A 21375-nucleotide genomic window follows, 5' to 3' on the forward strand; every position below is an offset into this window, starting at 1 on the left:
AGAGGGTGGGTGTCTGCTGATAACATGCTTTGGAGCCATGGATTTCCACGATTTTGTCCTAAGCCTTTCACCTTGAAGCACTACAGCCTGCTGGATCAGCCCTTTCCACACACTGGAAGAGTTCTGCACTTTTTATTTACCAGCAGAGCAGGTTTCTTCATGTCACTTCACAAGTTCTATTTCTACGATGGCGTCATGGTCCGGTGTGTGGATGCACCATAACTGATGCAACACTGCTGGCAGATGGCCAGTCTTCTGCAGCTACAAATGTGCATGTCATGCCTCATATTTGAAAATATATCTGTAGGATGAATTCCTACAATTGGAGGGTATGTTCCCTCAACAGAAGCAGCGAACTGCCCTCTCTGGTGGCTGTGCCCGTGTTCCCATCCACTAGCAGCTCGCAAGGAAGGCTGCAGCACACATGCAGCAATCTAGAATTCCACCAACTGTTGGATCTCTGCCAATCCCACTGTTGAAAAACAGCATCTACTGTAGTTTTAGTTAATTTTTCCCATGAGGAAAACAGCATTTCTCTATATATTTCTTTATATTTTCTGTAAATTCTTCCCTTTTCTTTTTGGCTTTACAGGAACTGAAAATGCTTTTTCCTAATTACTAGCAGCAGAATAATTGCTTCAGAGAGATTCAAGGCAATCCACTCCAAAATATGCCAACATGGCATCTTATTTTGAATTTAAGTTATTTAAGAAACAGCTGGTGCAAGGAGGACACTCTGACCTCCTCGCATCCCTTGAAAGTGGGAGATAAATTCTCCAGTGAATGGACCCTCCCTGCCCCTGGGCACAGAAGGTATCCTTATCACCAGAGATAAGAAATTCAGGGCTGAGAAGACTGTAGAAACAACCCTTGTTACTTTTACATCATCTGCTATCCCAAGCCCAGACTTCTTCATCTTGTTAATGCTTCACAAATTTATTGTTTCTTTGTCTTAAAGGTATATAAAAGCAAACTGTCTGATCACTTCTTTCAGTTGCATATTTTTTATGAGTTCCTGTATGTACAAAATTTTTCTCCTGTTAATCTGTTTTATGAGCATTTAATTATTGAACCATCAACAACGTTATTTTACAAATGAGGCTTGAAATAGTAGCTCTGTGAGCAGGTGATAGAGAACCTCATCCTTGTTTTCTACAATGCACACCACACATGGTTTTCAGTCAGATATGAATTTGATCTGTTCACAGAAAGAATATGAGATACTGCAAAAGTCCTGAAAAGAGGTAAATTCTGTGAGAACTAAGTCCACAAAGGTTTATTAGTAGGTGGGAAGACACTGGGCTGAACCAGTGAGGCTAAATGGGGAGACAAGTCAGAATTTGTCTGTGTCAGATCGTATGTCTTGAGACCAGCACTATAAGCTGATAAACCAAGTGAACTTATTCTTAGCAGCTGAAGTTTTGGGCAAAATTGCTTCAAGGACAAAGCCAATCAATCCCTATCACTATCTCCCTGTTTCCCTGACTCTTTTCTTCTCCTCTCCCAAGTGGGCTCTGGCCTGTTCTCCTCATAGAATCAGAGAAGATCTCTTCACCTCCCATCTCCCAAACATGCAGCCCAGAACACAGATATCTCTGCCAAGGGCTATTCCATCATCAAGGAATTCCCTGCTTCCAACCCCATGAGATTAAAAACAGAAGAGGTATTATAGTTGTCGAGAGTGGGAACTAAGCATGTCTTTCATTCAAGCAATGCAAAGAGGAGATATTCTGAACACTCCTGGGCTCCTGGCCCATGTGTGACCATCTCCTCTGGGCCAGCCAGGGAATGAATAGGCATCGGTACAGAGTATGGTGCCCACCTCTTCTTCTAAAGTGTAGGAGAGGCTCAGCATATACTGAATACCACAAATCACTGAGAGTCATGGGCTTTTGTATTTGGGAACTATAGGTCATGCTTTATGAATTAAAGAAATGATAGGTACCATAAGTAGGGTAGTATTAATTAATTTGCATTAATTACCAAGGTGACTTTGATAACTAATTAAAGAAACTATACTTAGAGCTTTTCATACTAGATTGGCATCTACTTAAGTGATCTCGGCCAAAGTAATTTTATTTAAGAGAAAAAGAGCATACACACACACACACACACACACACACACGTATATGTGTATATACACACATATATATATCTCCAATCCTATGTCTTTAATGTCTTTATAAACATTTACAACAAAGGACCAATGTATTAGTGTATCTATGAAGGAATGTTGTATTAATTACAAGTGATTGTTGCAAATTAGAGGCACCAAACATTAGAAATATATATCCCAAGATAGCACAACATGACACATTTTGAACTAAGATGATAAAAACTTAAAATCAAGGATAAACAACTTTAATTTAGCTTTATCTTGCCTAGGATCGAACAAGCTTGTAAAACCATAGAAGGTTGTACAAATACCTTATGCTACAATTCAGTTACCACGTGGCAGGCATTGTTCTAGGCACCAGGAATACATTCATTTCAGTTTTCACTATAATCCAGCAAGGGCAAGGTATTATTGTGACTATCTCAGTTTTACAGATGAGGCACAAAGCACAGTCAGGAATGTGCCCACAGCCGGATAGTTAATTAAGAGTGGAGGAGGAGGGATATGAACCTTGGCAGTCTAGCTCCAGAAGGCATGTTCTTTACTACCATCTCTCATTCTAGACTTTTCTTTAAAAGAACTGTTAAATCAACAACTCCGTACCCTTTCACTTTCAGCATAATTTAATACAATATAACTTAACACTGTACTGACAGCTTATCTGGAAAAATTTTGTGCTAAAAAGCAAACACACCCATCATTTTTATTCTTTATTTCTAAAAAAGACAGGACCATATTTCACTGGATCTACTGCTTCCTGTGTGCTCCCTACTCTGGTGAAAATCTAATGTCCTAAGTGGTTGCTCCAAAGACTCTGATATTCAAAACTAAGGAGCATTATTCAAATAAAGAATAAAAGTCGAAGAATTCCTAAGAAACAGTTTTGTTTTCATATAAAAGTCCTTGTTAATAAGAAGGAAAGCTACAAAAATAAAAATTATTTCTAAGATGCCACCTTAAAAGACATCTGTATGTATCACAGCACCTGACCTCAAAATAAGTTCACAGGATTAAAAGAACTTGAACCAGTCCCAGTATTTGTTTCCTTCTCTGTCAGGATATTTTTAGATGACTATCTGGTAAGCATTTCCAACTCCGTAAGAAGCTTATCCACGGCCTTGCCAATCAACTTGGAATTGGCTTTCAAACAATACTTTCAAGTTCAAGTTCTTTCTTATAAAGATCCTTTAAACCATAGTTAGTAGCAATTCACTTCGCAAATGCTGAAAATCTCACATAAACACATAAATAAATGGAGCAAGCCGTTGGACAAAGTGAAAAACCCACTAATCTAATTCACAGGTTAGGCTGTAAGTTACTGCAAGAGAAGTTAACTTTAAACAAGATATTCAACAGAACTTAAAATATTTTTTAAAATTTTCATGTTAAGCCACTCATACAGAAACCACATTTTCTCATTTCTAAGTTTCATCTTTTACTCATTCAAATACTTCCACTGGATATGTGCCATTGTCAATTAAAGCACTGCTGTTGTTTCTAAGGGCTCGTGGATTCGTGGGAACAGAACAATGCAATGGAAAAGGTGATCTACATAGGCTTCTTCCTCCTGCTCAGTAGAGGAAGGTAACACACGAAGATTAAGGCAAAAACTAGCAGCATATAGAAAGATCAGGAAAAAAGAAAAGGCAACACAAATGAGCAAGAAAAATGGCATAATCCCTGCCTGGCTGATTTTCAAATTGGTATAGATATGTGTCAAGCTATCGGCATGAGATATTTCATTATAAAACACATAGACTGAATCTTTCTTTCTTTCTCTCTTTCTCTTTTAACATTTTAGCCATTTGTAGTATACCTGTAAGAGTGTAAAATAAAGTAATATATTCAATATGGTTCCCATTTTAAAAGAGAAGTTCCTTTATAATTTTGAAGTAAATTCAAATAAAGTATTGAGATTAAGATATTTTCCTTAATTAGAAAACAGTATTTTAAATCTTATGTTTTCCTGCCATACAATAGAAAAATAATTACTAAGTGTTAAAATCGAATGATTAAAGTCTTTCCTTCAGCTTTAAAATAATTTCAAACTATACTAGGAAAAAACCCAACCAGTTTAATAAAGCTATGGGGTAATGCAAAATAAAAATTACTTATATGGAAGGAACTTATTATAAGCTCAGTCGACTGCTGTGGCATTGGGTTAAAAGTACTTGCTATCAAGGTCTAGGGCAACAAGTGTAATTAAATATCAGTTGATGGAGTGATTTTCCTACGTTAGGTGAGATCATGGTCAAATATTGCAAAAATGTGGACAACGCTTTAGGACCAAGCAAGGATAGAGACCATGTTTTCCTCAGGCATCCGACCTCAAGTGGTTATGTCTGCCTATGCTGTTTTGTTGTTTCCATTATAATTAATATCTGTTTGCACTAATGTCAATTTGGCCAAGAGTAGAGAAGGAAAAATCAGGGTTTACTCACCACAAGGAGTCCCTGTGACACCACATTCCATTCTATAAAGGAAGTGAAAGTGCTCCTCCCTTCGGTCTGATTCACGAGAGAGAAAGAAAGAGAGAAGGTTGTAATGTTGCTACGCTACTTAGAGTGCCATGGTGAGGAAACAGGGGACAACAAAACCTGATTTATGAAGACTCTCTAATAAAACAAATATATTGCTCTCTATGTATCAGCCACGCAGATCAACCCTGGTAAGAGGAAATCACAAACATACTTGTTTCCCCAGAGAAAGCCATCAAGAGCTCTACCTTCATGTGCTACAGGGTGATATTAAACCAGTTAGGGCACAATGGAGTCTTATGTTTCAGAAGAGGAAAAGTGTGTGTGTGTGTGTGTGTGTGTGTGTGTGTGTGAGAGAGAGAGAGAGAGAGAGAGAGTGAGAGAGAGAGAGAGAGGTAAATTTTGGGTAAATTATCTTGAAGAAGGTAAGGCATACAGAGGAAATGCAACAGGTTAAGAAACTCTCAAGCATTTGAAATTCATCAGGAGATCAAAGTCTTCTAAATTCAGAGGAGATAAAAGCCTATGGGGTAAACTCTCAGAGGAAAAAGACACTATTGCCTCTTAAACACAAAAAAGTCCGTGAAGCCTCAAGTAAGAGTTCTCTTGCCTAAAACCAAAGTGCGATCAGGAAATTTGCTTGCACAAATTTTATTTGCTCTGATAGTACAAGAAAAACACTCTACACTCTGGCATTTATTACCTAAGCCTACTCTACACTTATTACTGACTAAAATGTTTTAGGAAAGTTTTCAAAAATAACTCAGTCCTTGGCACCAGATAGCACCATTTTTCTCTATAATCTCTCTCACCATTCTTCAAATTTTATGGAGAATTCCAAAACACAAAATTAAGTCACAAGTTTGAGCAGGAAAGAGGATTCACAGAAATGCCAGGTAAGTCAAAAACCTCCACAATTGGTTATTTGTTTATTCTACAGTAAATTTGGAAAAATGAGGTCTGATAACCTCTTTAGCATAATCCAGAGCACTCTACTTTTCTAAAAAATGAAATATTTTCATTCTTCCAAAAAACATAGCTACCTCATATAATAAACCAAAATTTAATTCTGATTTCCTCATCATCATTAAAAAATTATTCTAATTCAAGAAGTTTCTCAAATGTCTTTCTAAAATGATACTACCCTATATATGGAAGAGGGAAGACACACAAGGATCCACTTTTAAACAATCTGGATATATCTATTTATTTTAGTCTCCACCAAAATATCTGGGAGTGAAGACTTTTCAAGACTGTCAATCCATTAGCAAAAAGTATCCAAATAAGTATTCCTGAGATCACTAAGCTTTTTATGGAAGCAGTATAGCCTTTGTAGGCAACACAAACACACCTACCAAGTCAAAATAATTACCCTGCCAACTTCTCAAATGAACAATATTTTAACAGGATCAAAAGCTGGCAAAATGCCTGCCAGGGGAGCAATCACAATGAAGGCTGGGTTTTCTTACAAGCATGCTGAAGTGCACTGGTCCTTAGCTGTAGTGAAAGGCAGCGTCCTTGTGTACTTCGGTGTCAAAAAGTGGCAAAAACCCAAACCCAAAACAAAAACCATGGCCAGTTTACAGAATATTTAGAAACAGGCCCAAAGAGTAAATTTTAAAGTAGAAAATCTGAGAGGCTGTCAGTTTTCCAAAGCCTCTGACAAATACTGTACCAGATACAACTTGCACACAAAGGCGGCAAGCACAGTAATCACAAATACAGAAAGAAGGCAACAACCTAACACAATCATTGCTGTGATATTCCAACAGACAAGACTAGAGATGGAACAGTCACTGTTTGCATGTCAGCGTCTTGATTACTCTGACGAATATCCTTGCCCCTCCTTTGGGGGAACAATTAAAAAGAACTAAGAGTATGAAGATGGCGACTTTCTCCTAGAAAAAAGACATAATAAGAATGTAAGGATAAGGTAACAGTTAGAAAAAAAAACCACAATCCACTTCTTTATTGGTCTTTTTAATTTCTTTCTATCCCTTTGGAAAAATAAAAGTCAGACTGAAGGAAAGAGCACTTTTTTGCTTGCTGAAAAAGATGGAACACAACACAGCTACGGGTGAGACAACCTTTACTGAAAGTAGAGAATGTTGAAAGAAAAGGTATAAGGCAGAATTTGGCTACTTCTAAATAATAATTTTGTTCAAATAAATGTATTTTTATAGTCCAAAATATTGAAAAGGTCTTAGACATAATATTAATAATAGCTTTGTTAATAGAATTTTTCTCATCATAGTTCAAGTTTTAAACATTTCAAATTTTGTGCTTTTAAAAATAATGCTCAAAGACACTGCTTTCTAAATTGCTCCAAGAAAAAGTAAATTACAACATATGCTACTTACTGTAAGCACAAATCCCTCAGTTTTGATAGAACAACTTAACATACTAAGACCTAAGACAGTAGGGCCGCATTCTCACGTTCTGTGTAATCTGGCCTATGCTCGCACAGAATACTCAAAGTCGCAGAAGTTCTGTCATGTAATCTTAACTGCATTTAACATTTTATGTGCACACATCATATATTTATTAGTGACAGCATAAAACAATTTTTTTTAGTTGGTCTAAGTTGCAGAAATAGCAAGAATGGTTTGGCTTGTGTAGGACAGGGGAACAGTCTTGCATATGAGGTGACACACTGCCCTCTGGTGTCATTTTAGTTCTAGAATCTTGACAATGAAACACGTTTTGTTTTGAAAAGTTACTCAAATTAATTTAGACTGAAAGTATTTTAAAGTAATATACAAAAGCAGCCATCTCTACTTTATATCTAAAAAAAAAAAGAAAAAAAAAGGAAAGAAAATCTTAAAATACCTAGAGAAGTTTGGCTCCCAGGATCATCGGCCACTCAGAAAAACAAACAAACAAACAAAACGGAGGAGAGGGCTGAAGATCTGCCAGTTCTCTCTGCAACACCTCTTTTAGTTTTCAGAACACTGAAAGATTTCCCTCATGCTATCTGGGTACTCTGCTTCCCCCAAATGACAAGGAACACTAGAAATGACACAGTTCTAGATGCCTGTGCAGTAAGATGGGTCTTCAAATAGAACCTAAAAATAACAAGGGCTTTGGGCACACTGACAAATCGCCACAGTCACCCACTCAGTGAGCAACCACTTATGTCTGTGTGCTAACACACCCAAGGAGGGACCCACTCTAGGAGGAAGAGTTTTTAGGATATATTTCCCTATAATGTTTAATCTCATCAAGCCAACAGCCATATGGAATACCCTATGTCTTTGAAAGCCATTCACTTAGAAATGGCTGGAGCACAAACTTGCCTCACATTACTGATCAAAGAATAACTAAAAAGTTAATTTAGTTCATAAAACAAACCTGAACAGTTCTACATGGCCTTAGTTATTTTATGTCAGGTAGCTTCACCCGGCTCTACCCAAATTTCTATGTGTCTATCCATGCTATGCAGTCCACATGAAGATTTAAATTTAGTAATGTCCTATTAGATATTTTTTTTCTGGTCTTCTGAGAAACTAAAATAACCCTAATTTTATTTGGTCCCCCAATAGTAAAAAAAAGAAAAATATATATATATGAGATTAGGCTTTGCTAATGTTAAAGTACCATGCTACAAATGTCTTTTTTTTTTTTTTTAAAGATTTTATTTATTCATGAGAGACACAGAGAAAGGCAGAGACACAGGCAGAGGGAGAAGCAGGCTCCATGCAGGGAGCCTGACGTGGGACTCAATCCTTGGTCTCCAGGATCACGCCCAGGGCCAAAGGTGGTGCTAAACCGCCAAGCCACCCGGGCTGCCCACAAATGTCTTTTTTTTTTTTTTTTAAGTTTGCCACTAAAAATAAAGCATTAAAAATTCTCCCAAAGGTATAAAGAATGTACTTGAATTAAAGCTAATGATTAGATTCCTAAGAAGAGTCTTCCACTTGACTAACATGTAATTAATAAAATATGTAACATAATTCTCTCATTCGGATAGGTTACAGCATGTCTGGTATCACATATAACAGTGATGTGATCTTAATTCTTGTCATTGTTTTACTCCTTGTAATCTGGCAAATAATTTTTCTCCTTTCACAATATGATCTTCATGACTAATGAATTCTTCCAGTTATTACTGGAAGGATTTCTTCCTTATGAAATTGGTTAAGGTTTATTTCTAAATGGACTTTATGTGTTATTCAGTGCTTCCTAAGTATGAAGTGTATACCCATTTACTATTTTAAAAGAAAACTTTCCAAGAGTTTAGTCATTAAAAAAGAAATCAACGCATAATTCTGAATATTGACTATTAATTTGTACCTCAGTTTCCATGGTTATTACCATAATTACATTAATTATATTTTTATATACCATAGAATGGTCGCCTACTTTACAGTTAAATGAAGTTTAATATTATTGTCCATTTCAGCATTTTAAAATCTTTTCATAATGAAACGTGTCTAAAGAAGTGATCCATGTGAGAAATGTCACTTGGGCAACTATGCTAAGAACTGCATAATATTCTAGAGAATGACTCCATAGAATGGAGACATGTTGACATATCAGTACAAAAAAAGAAAACTGTAAACCCCAAACTTCTAGCCTAAAGACCAATAAAACATTAAGATTCATGTAAGCTTAATATTTTTGTCTTCCTGTTCCTAGTTTTGGTAGAGATGGAAGGAAGGAAACTAATATTTGTTCTGGTCTACTGTGAACCAAGGCACCATGCTGGTATTCTTTTTACACTTCCCATCTTTGTGGTAGAAGATGCCAGACTCTCAACATCCCCTTTTTCTGTGATGTGGAAACAGGCCTAGAGAATAGAGAAGTTAGGCAGCTGCCCACACCTGACCAGCTAACCAATGTGAGCCTTCCCACGAGGACAATGGTCTTCAAGAGTTTTCTGCTCTCACAAATTGTGGAGAGTTGCATCGGGAACCAGTAACTAAGGCTCCCCAGGTCACTAAGACAATGATTCTTAAATGAGAGGAAGAGTCCTTAGGAGATTCTGATAACTCCAGGCCCAGAACCCCGTTTTTACTATACAGATGATGCCTCAGAGGTCAATGGACTTTAAGAACATGAAGGTACTGGGTGAGCAGCACAGTGGCCACCAGGTCCTTGGTTCTCAATCCCCAAGCCTCCCCACTCTTCTGTGTGGTCATCTGCATTATTAATTTTATTGTACTGGCGAAAGCAAAGTCTTGGTTCAAAACCATTTGGAAAAAGAGAATGCGCAAGGAAAAAGTACAAATATTATAAAAACACATTATATAATATTCATTAAAAAGACAAAGAGCATTAGTTCATGCATTAAGGGCCAAAGAATGAATGGAACTATGTGAATGATCCCAATTCTGCAAAATCTATCCAACGGATTACTGACTTTAACGACTACATGTAGTAAAATACTTTTACGAGTAGCAAAAATAATGTGAACATTTGAAACAGCTCACGATCTTAAACTTACCTTAAGCCATAGCAAGGCAAAGTGAAGAGCCTGAAGAGTGCTAGGAAGACTCTTAGAGGAAGCAACGTGAACACATACAGAAATGCATCCAGGCACAGAAAGATTCCAAAAACCATGAGCTGGATTTTAAAAGGAGAGAAGAAAACAAAAAACAAAACGTAAAAGAAATATTCTCTGAATAACTGCAGATGAAAATTTCAAAAGCGGAATTTCTAAACTGCTGGAGATTCGTTTCTCACAACTTAGCTCAGCTGAGTAACAAGTCAGTAGCTGTACTTTTGTACATGTGTCAATTTAATGAAAAATCCTTTTCAAAGCACAAGTCTGTAGTTCTTCTCCCGGAGCTTTTGGTTTACCACCTAGAAAAGTCAATTACTCAAAATGTAATCTCCCTCAGACCATGGCTATGAAACACTGGATGTGGACTTCCTCAAAATTTAAAGATATTGTAGAAAATCTTTCAGATAGAATCTTTAACTCTAGTCTTCATGATTTCTCAGACTCCTACTTATCAGAGTGCTTCCTGGACGGGAAAGACTAGGACATACATTGAGTTAAAACACTGTCTTTATATCACAAATGTGTAAAAGTAATTACTAATTTTAACAGAATTTCACGTGCGCTCAAACCGGCTGTATTCAGAAGGCATTTTTTTATATATGTTTTTTTTATTGGAGTTTGATTTGCCAACATACAGTATAACACCCAGTGCTCAACCCGCCAAGTGGCCCCCTCAGTGCCCGTCACCCAATCACCCCATCCCCCCACCCACCTCCCCTTCCATTACCCTTTGTTCATTTCCCAGTTAGGAGTCTCTCATGTTTGGTCACCCTCTCTGATTATTCCCACTCATTTTCTCTCCTTTCTCCTATGAAAGAAGGCATTATTCTTCATCAAGGGGTAGCTGCTGATGTTTGCACCTCTTCCCCTATCTTGTGCCCTTGTCCCATCCTTCCTATTTTTCTGTAATGCAATACATTTGTCCTGTTAAATACAGGACTATATTTCACAGGAGGGTGGAGTCTTTTGACGGCTTGAAGTGGCCACGCCCAGGCCACGCTCTGCTATTGCAGAAGTAGTGACTTTCTGTATGTCTGTTACACAAACATGCTACCATCTATATACCCTCACACACAACAGTCCATGTAACTTCAGGCAGTGAATTGTCCTATGTGAATATATTGCGCAGTTGAAATCCACAATGTTATTGGCAGAATCATGTCCTCCCAAAATTCATGTTGAAATCCTAGCCACCAGGACCTCAGAATGTGACCATGTGTGGATATAGGTTCTTGAAAGAGCTAATTAAGTTAAAATGAAGTCATTAGAGTGAGTCCTAATCCAATGTGACTGGTGTCCTTATTAGATGAGGAAATCTGGACATAAACACGGATGGGGGAAAGATAGAAAGATGCGGGGAGAAGACACCATCTATAAGCCAACAAGAGAGGCCTCAAAGAAATCAACCCTGTTGACATCTGATCTCCATTTCCAGCCTCCAGAACTGTGAGAAAATTAAGTTTCTGTGGTTTAAGCCACCTGGTCTAAGGTACTTTGTGACAGTAACCCTAGCAAATCTTTAAAAGAAAGGACGCATTTTATTAACTTTTTGCAAGAATGTCTTAAAAGAATATATATACATATATGGGCCAGATTTCTTGATCAGTACGTAGAGACCCTAAAAGATTTATTTATTTATTTGTTTGTTTGTTTGTTTATTTATAATTTAGACTCGCTACGAACACCAACAAAAGTACCAAGTCCTGTACTGCATGCCAACCACTTTCCAGTCTTCCCTCCACGGCAGCTGGTCAGCCAGGCATCCTGTGTGTTGCCAGCACAGCCACAGTCCTCCATCTGTTTGTTTTCCATACAGAGGAGTGTTGGAGAAGACAGCATGGTCCACATAAAGCTGGTGGCCTGTAGTTATTACTCTTCCATCACCAGGAAGCCTTTCCCTGTTTCCTGGTGGACTGCAGGCTCTACTCCAAAGGCAAAAACTACTAGAAGCCTGCACAACCCAGAAGGTATCTTGGTGTGTGTGCAACAGGAGATAGCATACTAGGAAGAAGAGTGAGTGGTTGTCTTTCTTGTGACCTTACACTGAATGAGCACATTACTCATTCATCCAACAGCTACTAGGCTGCAAATATGTGCCAAGTAACACGCTCAGCCCAGAAGGCACAAAGCCAGGGAGGACACCAGGATGGGATTTCCACCCTCACTAAGCTTATTCACATTTTAGCACTGAGACTGCTGCTCCAATAGAACTAAGTCTACAAGGTACAAGGGAGCCCTAGAGAAAGAATGGTCAAACCAATTTGGGGAGATTAAGAAAAAGCTCCAGAGGAGGCCCTTAAAGACATCGGAGAAAATGAGGAATATTGCCACATGGAGAGGGCAGATTGACAGAAGACGGGCTGGGGGGACGGAAGGGGGAAGACATTTCCAGAGGGGGAGGCAGAGCAAGAGCAGAGAGGAGGAAAGAAATTGTGAAGAGTAAGACCTACTCTTGAAGAAAGCAGTAGAGCCACTTTTCTTTGGCTTAGAGGAATTTGTATTTGCATGATTCATGATGAACAATAACAGAAGTCTACCGGGCCTTTCTCTTCACATTTTAAACCAGCCCTGCAAAACTAAGTGGGCAAGCAATAATCATCTCACACAGTATGGTAAACGTGGACTGCCTGAAGCTGGCAAGGTAATAGACTGCAACATAGAAGTGGAAGGAAATCAAGTGGCTGTGGTCTGGGGAAACGTCAGCTGGTTGGAGAGAAAGCACTCATGTAGTGAGAACACAGGATGCACAAGAAGAGCAACAGAAATGGCTTTCAGGGTTTGGAAATGTGGGAACATGGACTCAATTACTGCCTGCTACTCGGATGGTGCGCTTTCTCATAAGGCACCAGCTCTTGTAAATCCCTTACAAATGAAAACGAGAAAATTTCCTAAAAAAGTAAACAAGATATAACCATAAAAACATTCATTCTTGAAGGAGGTAAGGAAGCCATGCCAGGTGCAGATGTGCCCCAAAGGACACTGCATGGAAATCTCTCTGTTAATTCACACCCCTAACCCCAGCCCCCAGAGTTTGGACGGTCCAGGCAGCAGTGTTTTCTAGGCAAAGTGGTAAGAGCCTGCTACTTACTACTCCCAACAGCTTTTTTTTTTTTTTTTCAACAGCTCTTTGAGGTAGTTATTACCAACCCTACTTGACACTTGAGGAAACCACAGCTCTGGAAGCTGAATGCCTGCCAGAGGCTGGGGGTCAGAGTTAAGGAACTGGCATTGGAGCCTGAGTTGGCCTGACCCAAGACCCTACATACTCTCTCTGAAGCAGTTTAAACACAGCAAAAGATCCCTATTTTTATTAGGCATGGGGGTTAACATCATTTTCTTTGTCCTAACTCTTGCTAATTTGCCTAGTGTCATAAGAAATGCAAATAGACATTTAATGATTCGAACTTATAAAAGGCAAATTTCATATATTTAGACTTACTGCTAACTTTAAAATATGTTACTAAGAATTAAAAGCTTTGAGTATATATTATGAGAATAATATGTACTTTCACACCTTCAATTACTTTGCATAGCATCTTGATAAAATAGGCAATTCATATCTCCTTTTTATTTGGACCAAATAACCATAAGGTATTCAAGCAGTCTTAAGCAATGTCTAATGAAAATACCTCAGAATTATCCAAAGTGGGGCTAGAATGGAATCGGTGTCACATGCCACTCTCTGTTGCCCTTCTAAAAAACACAAAAATCTGCTCTCTTCTAAATGCCACTTAGAGTTTCAAAATGAATACGAGGTCATGAGTAACATTAATGAGGCATAATGCTTTTGGAATGTGCCTCTTTACAGCACAGATGAAAATCTGTCCTAATAGGTAGCAATCATCCGTTGTGCCCAATACTGCCACTCCAGATCTGCTGCGCTCTACATCCTGTAGGATGTAGATCTCACTTTATACCTATCTCACGGCTATAGGGCAGACCTTTTAATGAATATGTCATCTCTAAACTGGCCACTACATAATATGGCAAAGAACCAAAAGAACCAAAGCATGATGAAAATATTTCGAAAAGACATCATATACTGGAGTTTAGGGCTTTTGCTTTTCCATTCTATGCATTTTCCCAGGGATGGAAGATACGATCTATCTATATACATGGTTTTACGTGAAACCTTCCCTGGACTAATATTGAGTTGTTCCTCCTTCTCTCTTAATCACACAAATATTGTACAGCTCTCATGTGGCAGAGACTGCAATAGTTAGATAAAATATATGACCACTATTTTAAGAAGGTCAAAGTCTTAAAAAAAAAAAAAAGTTAAAGTCTGGGCACCTGGGTGACTCAGTGGTTGAGCATCTGCCATTGGCTCAGGTCAGGATCCCAGGGTCCTGGCATTGAGTCCTGCAACAGGCTCCCCACAGGGAGCCTGCTTTTCCCTCTGTCTCTCTCTGCCTCCCTGTTTCCTGTCTCTTTATGAATAAATAAATAAAATCTTTTAAAGAAAAGTTAAAGTCTTGTTAAAGAGCAAACTGCCAAAAACAAAAAAAACAAAAAAAAAACAAACTGCCCAAAGGATTCAAACTCTAACCATGATCCACTGTGAGAAAAATCACTCTAATTCACTACACACACACATTTACATACATTTAACCCCCCCCCCAAAAAAAAAATTCACCAAAATAAGGTTAATTTTTACTCCGTGGAATAAAGGTTGATATCTTCTACTTCTCTTTTTATAAAGCAATTCTGGTCTCACTAAATTCACAACCCACAAAAGAGTGGTAGTAACTCACTGTCTGAAAAACAGGTCCCCAGAGAGGCAGGCTGGTTGGAACTCAGTTCCCTTCACCGGCAGACACAGGGGCAGCGAAGACAGTTCCAAGTGGCTACTCAGCTTTGCAGAGAGTTTTGGAGTTAAGAACACACTGTTCTTTGTACAAAAATCAATGAAAAGCACCAAAACGCAAATTGCAGATATTAAAATTGGGAATATTTCTCTTAAAAATTTATTCTCAGAGTAGGGACTTATTAAAATTTACAGGGACAAATAATTCTTTCAGAATAATCTGCTTAATTAATGAGACAGCTCTTGCTAATCTTCAGAATGAAAGAACCCTAAGTAGGAATATCAAAAGGGCAGAAATGTAAGCTGGCCTGTCTCACAGGAGCTCTCCTGTCAAGGGACTTCAGAAGCCTTCTCCAGGCACCGTGCAGAGCAGCCAGGCATGTGCCCATTCCACAATCCATCTTCCCCTCTACACTGAGAGGCAAGAAGCACCCTCCCACCCCTGCTCTGCAGTGAGACTAAGGATTTTGCCTGATTTCCAAACAGCAGAGGCAGGGCCAGACTTCAGTATGCACAAGACACAACTCTGAAAATGGAAGCACTGTTTCTATTATGACACCTGTTTCTCATCCTTCCAGCCTCAACCTTGCTACTGGATTTGGCCTTCTATATGGGTTTTTTTTTTTTTTTTTAAGATTTAACATAGCTTTTGACATCTGAACTTCAATGTAAAGAAAACTAAAATGGCACTGATTCTGTGACACTGGTTAACAAAACTTCACAGGCTGGTGAAAATTTCCACAAGTGGCTCTTCCCACATTCATTTTGAACCTGCTACTATTGCTCTTCATTTGAAAAATACTCACCTCAAAAGAAATAAATAAAAATGCCAACCTCTCTTCATGGAGAATGGAGGTTTCTTAACCTTTTTGAAATCTGTCCCCTTTTGACAAAAATATCCTGCCTTCCTCTTGAAATTTCAAAATAAGTAAAATTTTAGGCCTAAAATTAAATAGCATAATTCTGGAATACACCTCTCTGAATTATGCAAACCAACTTCTGGCAATTCTGAATACCATCTCCTCCACCACAACCCCAAAAAGCACCTACACTGGTAGAGGGTGGCTGGCCTGGAGTGTTAGCTGGAAAGGAGGAAAGCAGGAAGCAGTGTTTCCCTTTTCCCTGGTCTCACGATTTATAAAGCTCTGAGTCTCCTCCCAAAAGAGCAGAGACCATATTTGGCTCAATTCTATACCCTGAGGGATCAAAGGTCATTAGGAAGGACATCTTCCCCAGGGAATTTATAATCTAGTGAGCTAGACATGAGCATATAGTAAGTGCTGGTGAATGATGTGCTCTGGAAATGCTGGAGAAGAAATAAGGTCTGGGCAGGGTGGAAGAAGTGGCACTTCATATCCCAGGGTGGCACTGGGATATGCGTACCCAGCGGAGGAGGAACAGAGTTAGCAAGTATCCCCCACAGAGGAGACAAGATGGGAACTAGGTTTTGGCACGCATGCCCAGGCGTTAGTAACGCGCATGCCCAGGCGTAACGCGAGTGGGAGAATGCAATCATTATAGAAGAGAAGTAGAAACTATCTTCAGTAATTACTAAGGAACTTTATCCTGGGTTTCAGGAGTTCTCAACAAATCCATATGCAGAGATTTATCATTAGGAGAATGGATTATCATTCTTAAGAGATTAAGTTTATCAGTTTAAAAAGTCTACATATGACCTTGAAAGCAACTGCTCTTCAAGGTCATCCCTACAATAATTTTTATTCACTTGAATTCAAAAATTCATACTTCCAGGAAGTCTGCACTCTAGGAGAAGGCAAACAATGGGATTATCGTGACCCAGGGACCTTTATAAGAAGCACGTTGCATATACATATGTAATGGCTGAAAACAAAGCAATGTTGATGAAAGCCTTCACAATAATCACAATCTACACTTGATATACATTTTAACACAAAGAATACATTTCTTAAGAGGTAAAGAAATAAATTGAGAATTTTAATTTGTAAAAAGATTACACACACACACACACACACACACACACACACACACAGAAGGGTCCTGGATTTTCCTGTTTCTTTTAAAGCAATGTTGAATATTGATATACTCTGAGTACTTGACCCACATTAATTTCTTGAATCCTTCCAACAACCTTTGAAGCAGAGACCCTTACTTGGCATCTGCAAAGAACAAACAGTGCTGTAACTCATGGCGCTGGGTGTGTCCTTCAAATCCTACGGCACATCTGAGAGTCACCCTAAGGAACAAAGGTGTTAGCTGCTGCTGCCCGCCACGATCACACCATCTTACCATTTCTCGGCTCAAATCTACTTTTTTAGGGAGTGACTGGCACACTACAGCAGGCTGAGTAAGCAGAGAGGATAGTGAAGGAGAACAATCGTCCGAATGAGAGATCACAATGGCCTGATATAGCACAATGGAAAGAGAGAGGAAGAGGGAGATTTAAAATTGTTTCCAAAGCTAATATGACAGAAATAAATTACCGATTCAAAAAGATAAACATAGGCTCACAGTTAACTATATCAGTAAATGGGGTAGAGCCTGAAGTCTCTGGCTGGTTGCTGTAGAGCTTCAAATGGGTCCTATATGCCCCACAGGTAGTAGGGCCTCCATCACGCTATGAGGCCCTGGATGTCGGGTGGCTCCTGTATCACCTCCAAGCTCCACTTCTGGAGGGGGCTGCTGGTGCTGCTGCCAAACTGACCCTGTCCTCCAAGAGAGTTAAGAAAGGTTAAGATGTTACAGAGGCATGAAGAAGCTGCTGCCACCACCACTCCAAGCATGGGGCAACAAGCCTCAGAGAGAATGGGAGGAATGCCAGCCTAAGCTGCCCCGATGCTGGATTCTGAGAAATGTGGATCCCCATTGCTTTCCTGCTTCTGAGCAGCCTTGTGGTGGGATATCTGCATGAGGGTATGTCACAGATAAGGGCTGCAACATGAGAAGAACTTAGGGGGATGATTCCCCAAACACACTTCCTTGAAATTAGCAACTGAGCAGGATGCCCAAGAAATCGCTGCCATACACGTGGGTCTTGGTAAGTACTCAATACAGTTTCACCATGAGTCCCAGGACTGTTTTCCTGAAACAAGGGTGAAACGATGGCCGTGACCACATTTTGTTAACACACACTCACATGAGAAACAATGAAAAGGCTTTCTGTGATATTTTAAGTTCACTGTTTTGAAAACAATTTGCTGAATTATTTTTTCCAAATGTTACATCCTCTACCCCCACCCTGGACTCAAAAAGCAGAAGTTCCTCCCCTACATTAAGTAGTTTCCCTTTCTGTGAAGCTTTCCGTTTGCTCCTGTTCCCTCTGCTCCTCGAACGCAAGCTCATTCAGTCACGGACCATCAGCTTTCTCAAGATGCCCAAGTCCAACCCCCTAATCTATGACAAAGAAAGTCAAAGCCTTAGGTTCAACACCTTGATCAAGCCATTTGTCTATCACCTGCAGACCTGAGAAGAAAAGTTAACATTTATAAATCTTGACTTTCAATTTTCCCATGTCACAGTAATCTTTGTCCCTTTCAATAATAGCAATAGTCTATGGAGAAAAATAACAATATTCTGTACCCATAGCAATGTTTACACCTTCAACATTTAAAGCTTGGGGAAATTTACTAGATTCTTAAAGGCAACTGAGCAGATCCATTAAAGGCTAAGCAACTGGGTTCCATCTTTGAAAAAATGTATTAAATTATGATAACAATGAAAAAATTCCCAAAAAGCATAGAATTACAAGGTAAAGAAAAGTCAAAAGCATATTTATGTTTTAGTTCTACCTTTTATAATAAACAGTTACATAAATATGTGAAAGTAATGGAAAGGCTTCGTAATAATCACAACCTACACCTGACATGTATTTAACACATATATTTCTTAAGAGATAAAATAAATTTATTTTAATTTGAAGAAATATTAGGCACATGGAAAGATCTTGAGCTCTTCTCTTACTGCTAATCCGTGTTGAATATTGCTGTACGAACTTTTCAGAGGCAGAGCTCTGAGGGGTGGCTAACCCAATCACCATTCTCAGCCTGCCTCTCTCTTCATTGGAAAAGTATCACATCCACTGTCCTTAGTCTCCCAGGCAGTGGCGGATGGCTGTGGAACTCACTCCCACCAATAAGACACACAGAAGGAAGTGCGGCAGGGCACTTCTGGGAAAGCTTTAAATTCTTTATAAAAGGGACATTTGAATGATGGCACTGTCTGTCTCCTCTTCTCTTGGGTGATAATGCAGAGGTATTGCCTGAGGTCGCAGCTGTCATCCTTCTATTAAAAGGCAGCAAGCAAGAGGACCAAAAGCCAATTTGCCAATGATGCCAAAATGGAAACATTAAAAGGAGTCCAAGTCCAGGCTGGCTTCATTAATCAGCTGGAGCAAAAGAGATCTCCTTCCTCGGACTAGTCAAAAAAAAATTGCAAACTTGTTTAAGCCACTGTTAGGTAGTCTGTGACCTACATAGGAAAAAGCATTCCTAAGAAATCCTCCCATAGCTAGTCTCCACTGCTTGGTGTGACCACTCACAGTTACCTGGATCCGATCTCTCCTCTCAGGGTACCTGTCCTTTCTTGTCCTAAACAATTTCCCACCTCTGGATCTTCCTAGCACACCCACCCACAATGCCAAGCCCTAAAACACAGGTGCAAAATCAACCTCCCTTTCTCGTCACCTGGCAATGTATTACCTTGCCAGTCTGGGGCTGAGCTCTGTACATGCACACTGTCAAAGTGCCTAGAATACAGACAGTACTCAAAATAGCCTGAGCAAAATCAATAAATAACTGAACGAGTGACCTGTATCTCTCTAAATTAGCATTTAAATATATTAGGGAATTTGAAAGAATACTTTGGTGAGCATTTCTTGTTTCCTATAATTTGGGATTCACACAGGTGAATTCACACAGACAGCCTCTGTCAAGAGTTAATTTTGTATGTGGTACAGGATACACTGTTCCCACAGGGTCCATATGCAGCACAAACACCAAGAGGACTGCCAGGTCTCGGAAGATGGAGAACATGTATCCCATGAGGCAGTGGGTGACACTGAATGCTAACTCATTTCTAGTGCCTGGCTCCTAATCCTTATGTGGTAACTGCTATTCATTTTATGAACACAGAAATAGCTGCCAGGGGTAGGATAAGCGGCCAATCAATGGGGGCTATGGAGCAGTGAGCACTTACTCACCAGGAAGTTCCTAAGAAACTGGTGATCCTGCCCCGATTTCACAAGGCTTCTAGTTAAAGTGTTGGTTGTCTGACCTAACCATCAGCTCCAAGTTCCGTGCCTGCTGAGAACAGACTCTAGAAGGACTGACAGAAAACGTCAGGGTGACAGGGTGTGCTATCTCTTTTGACCATCAGCTAAATCCTTCATGAAAGAGACATGTTTTACTCGAAGACAGCCTAATTACAAAGACAGAGGGAAGAAAACAGTTTTACCCCAAAGCTTCTTTCTGCCTGTGGTCAGCAATCAGAGAAGGCAGAGAGTCAGAAAATCATGTCCCTTACTGGGCTACAAAAGTCAAATTTAGCAGCAAGTTAAACAGGAAGGTTAGATTCTAACATGAGATCAAATGGGACAAGGGGGAGACATGGAAACCAGACTCCTCCTGGTCACCTCCTGCTGTGCAGGGAGCCCTCCAGATGACAGCCACCCCTCCTGCAAGGAGACATCCCCTGGAATGCAACCTGGAAACAAGAAACAAGAAACCTTCCCAAATTTTTCTTGTTCTCCTAGGGCTTGTTCTCAAGTTGCTGAGGTGAGAACTATGATATATTTTAAAACATTGATACAGGGCTCACCCCACAATTAATATACAGATGAGAAAACTGAGGCAAATGGACAGAAGTAAATGACTCAAGGCCCCGCAGCTGATAAATAGTGGAATGGAGAGGAAATCCAGGCAGGCTGGCTTTAGAGCTCATGCCCTTGACCACTGCACTATCCTGTCTCTCAGTTTAGAATGCAGAGAAGTACAGTTCAGTATTCTCTGCTGTACAAAGAAAACACCAGAGACCCCAAACAGATCACACATGGTGAGCAACAGACCTAGGACAAGAACCCAAGGGGTGTGTAGTTGCAGGCCAAAAGAGATTTGTGGCAGAAAAAAAAGAAATGCTGCCTAAAGCCAACACAACACTCCATAATTTCATCCCCTTTCATTAGAATGAGAAGTTCAAATATGAAAAAAGTGCCAGCCACTGGAAATACTATTTTGAGTGTATAAACAATTTACGTGTTTTGAATGTCAAGAATAATGTGTTTTTCCACTGAGAAGATTACACAAAAATTCTGGAATTTTTTTTACATTAGTAAACAAGTTCAATAAGATATACTGAATTGACGACTCTCTTAATTTGAGAGTATAAACATTAACTACATGTTTTATGGCATGTGCCACCCTTGTAGAAGCATTAATTGTCAAATTTTTCCTCCTGAAAAGGCTACATGAAAATATCATAGCATTTACCAAAAAAC

The 21375-nt window shown here is 39.4% G+C and overlaps 1 protein-coding gene across 4 annotated transcripts in view; it reads right to left on the reverse strand.

The window, feature by feature from the left end:
- TAPT1 (transmembrane anterior posterior transformation 1) overlaps positions 1 to 21375 on the reverse strand; it is a 65436-nt gene that overhangs the window by 29032 nt on the left and 15029 nt on the right. For all 4 annotated transcript variants that reach the window (XM_055326488.1, XM_055326489.1, XM_055326491.1 and 1 more), the window contains one exon: positions 10040 to 10158. In XM_055326488.1, coding sequence (XP_055182463.1) covers positions 10040 to 10158 — 119 coding nt within the window. The remainder of the gene's footprint in view (positions 1 to 10039; positions 10159 to 21375) is intronic.

The sequence above is a fragment of the Nyctereutes procyonoides genome, unplaced genomic scaffold, assembly GCF_905146905.1.
Source record: "Nyctereutes procyonoides isolate TBG_1078 unplaced genomic scaffold, NYPRO_anot_genome, whole genome shotgun sequence".
NCBI lineage: Eukaryota > Metazoa > Chordata > Mammalia > Carnivora > Canidae > Nyctereutes > Nyctereutes procyonoides.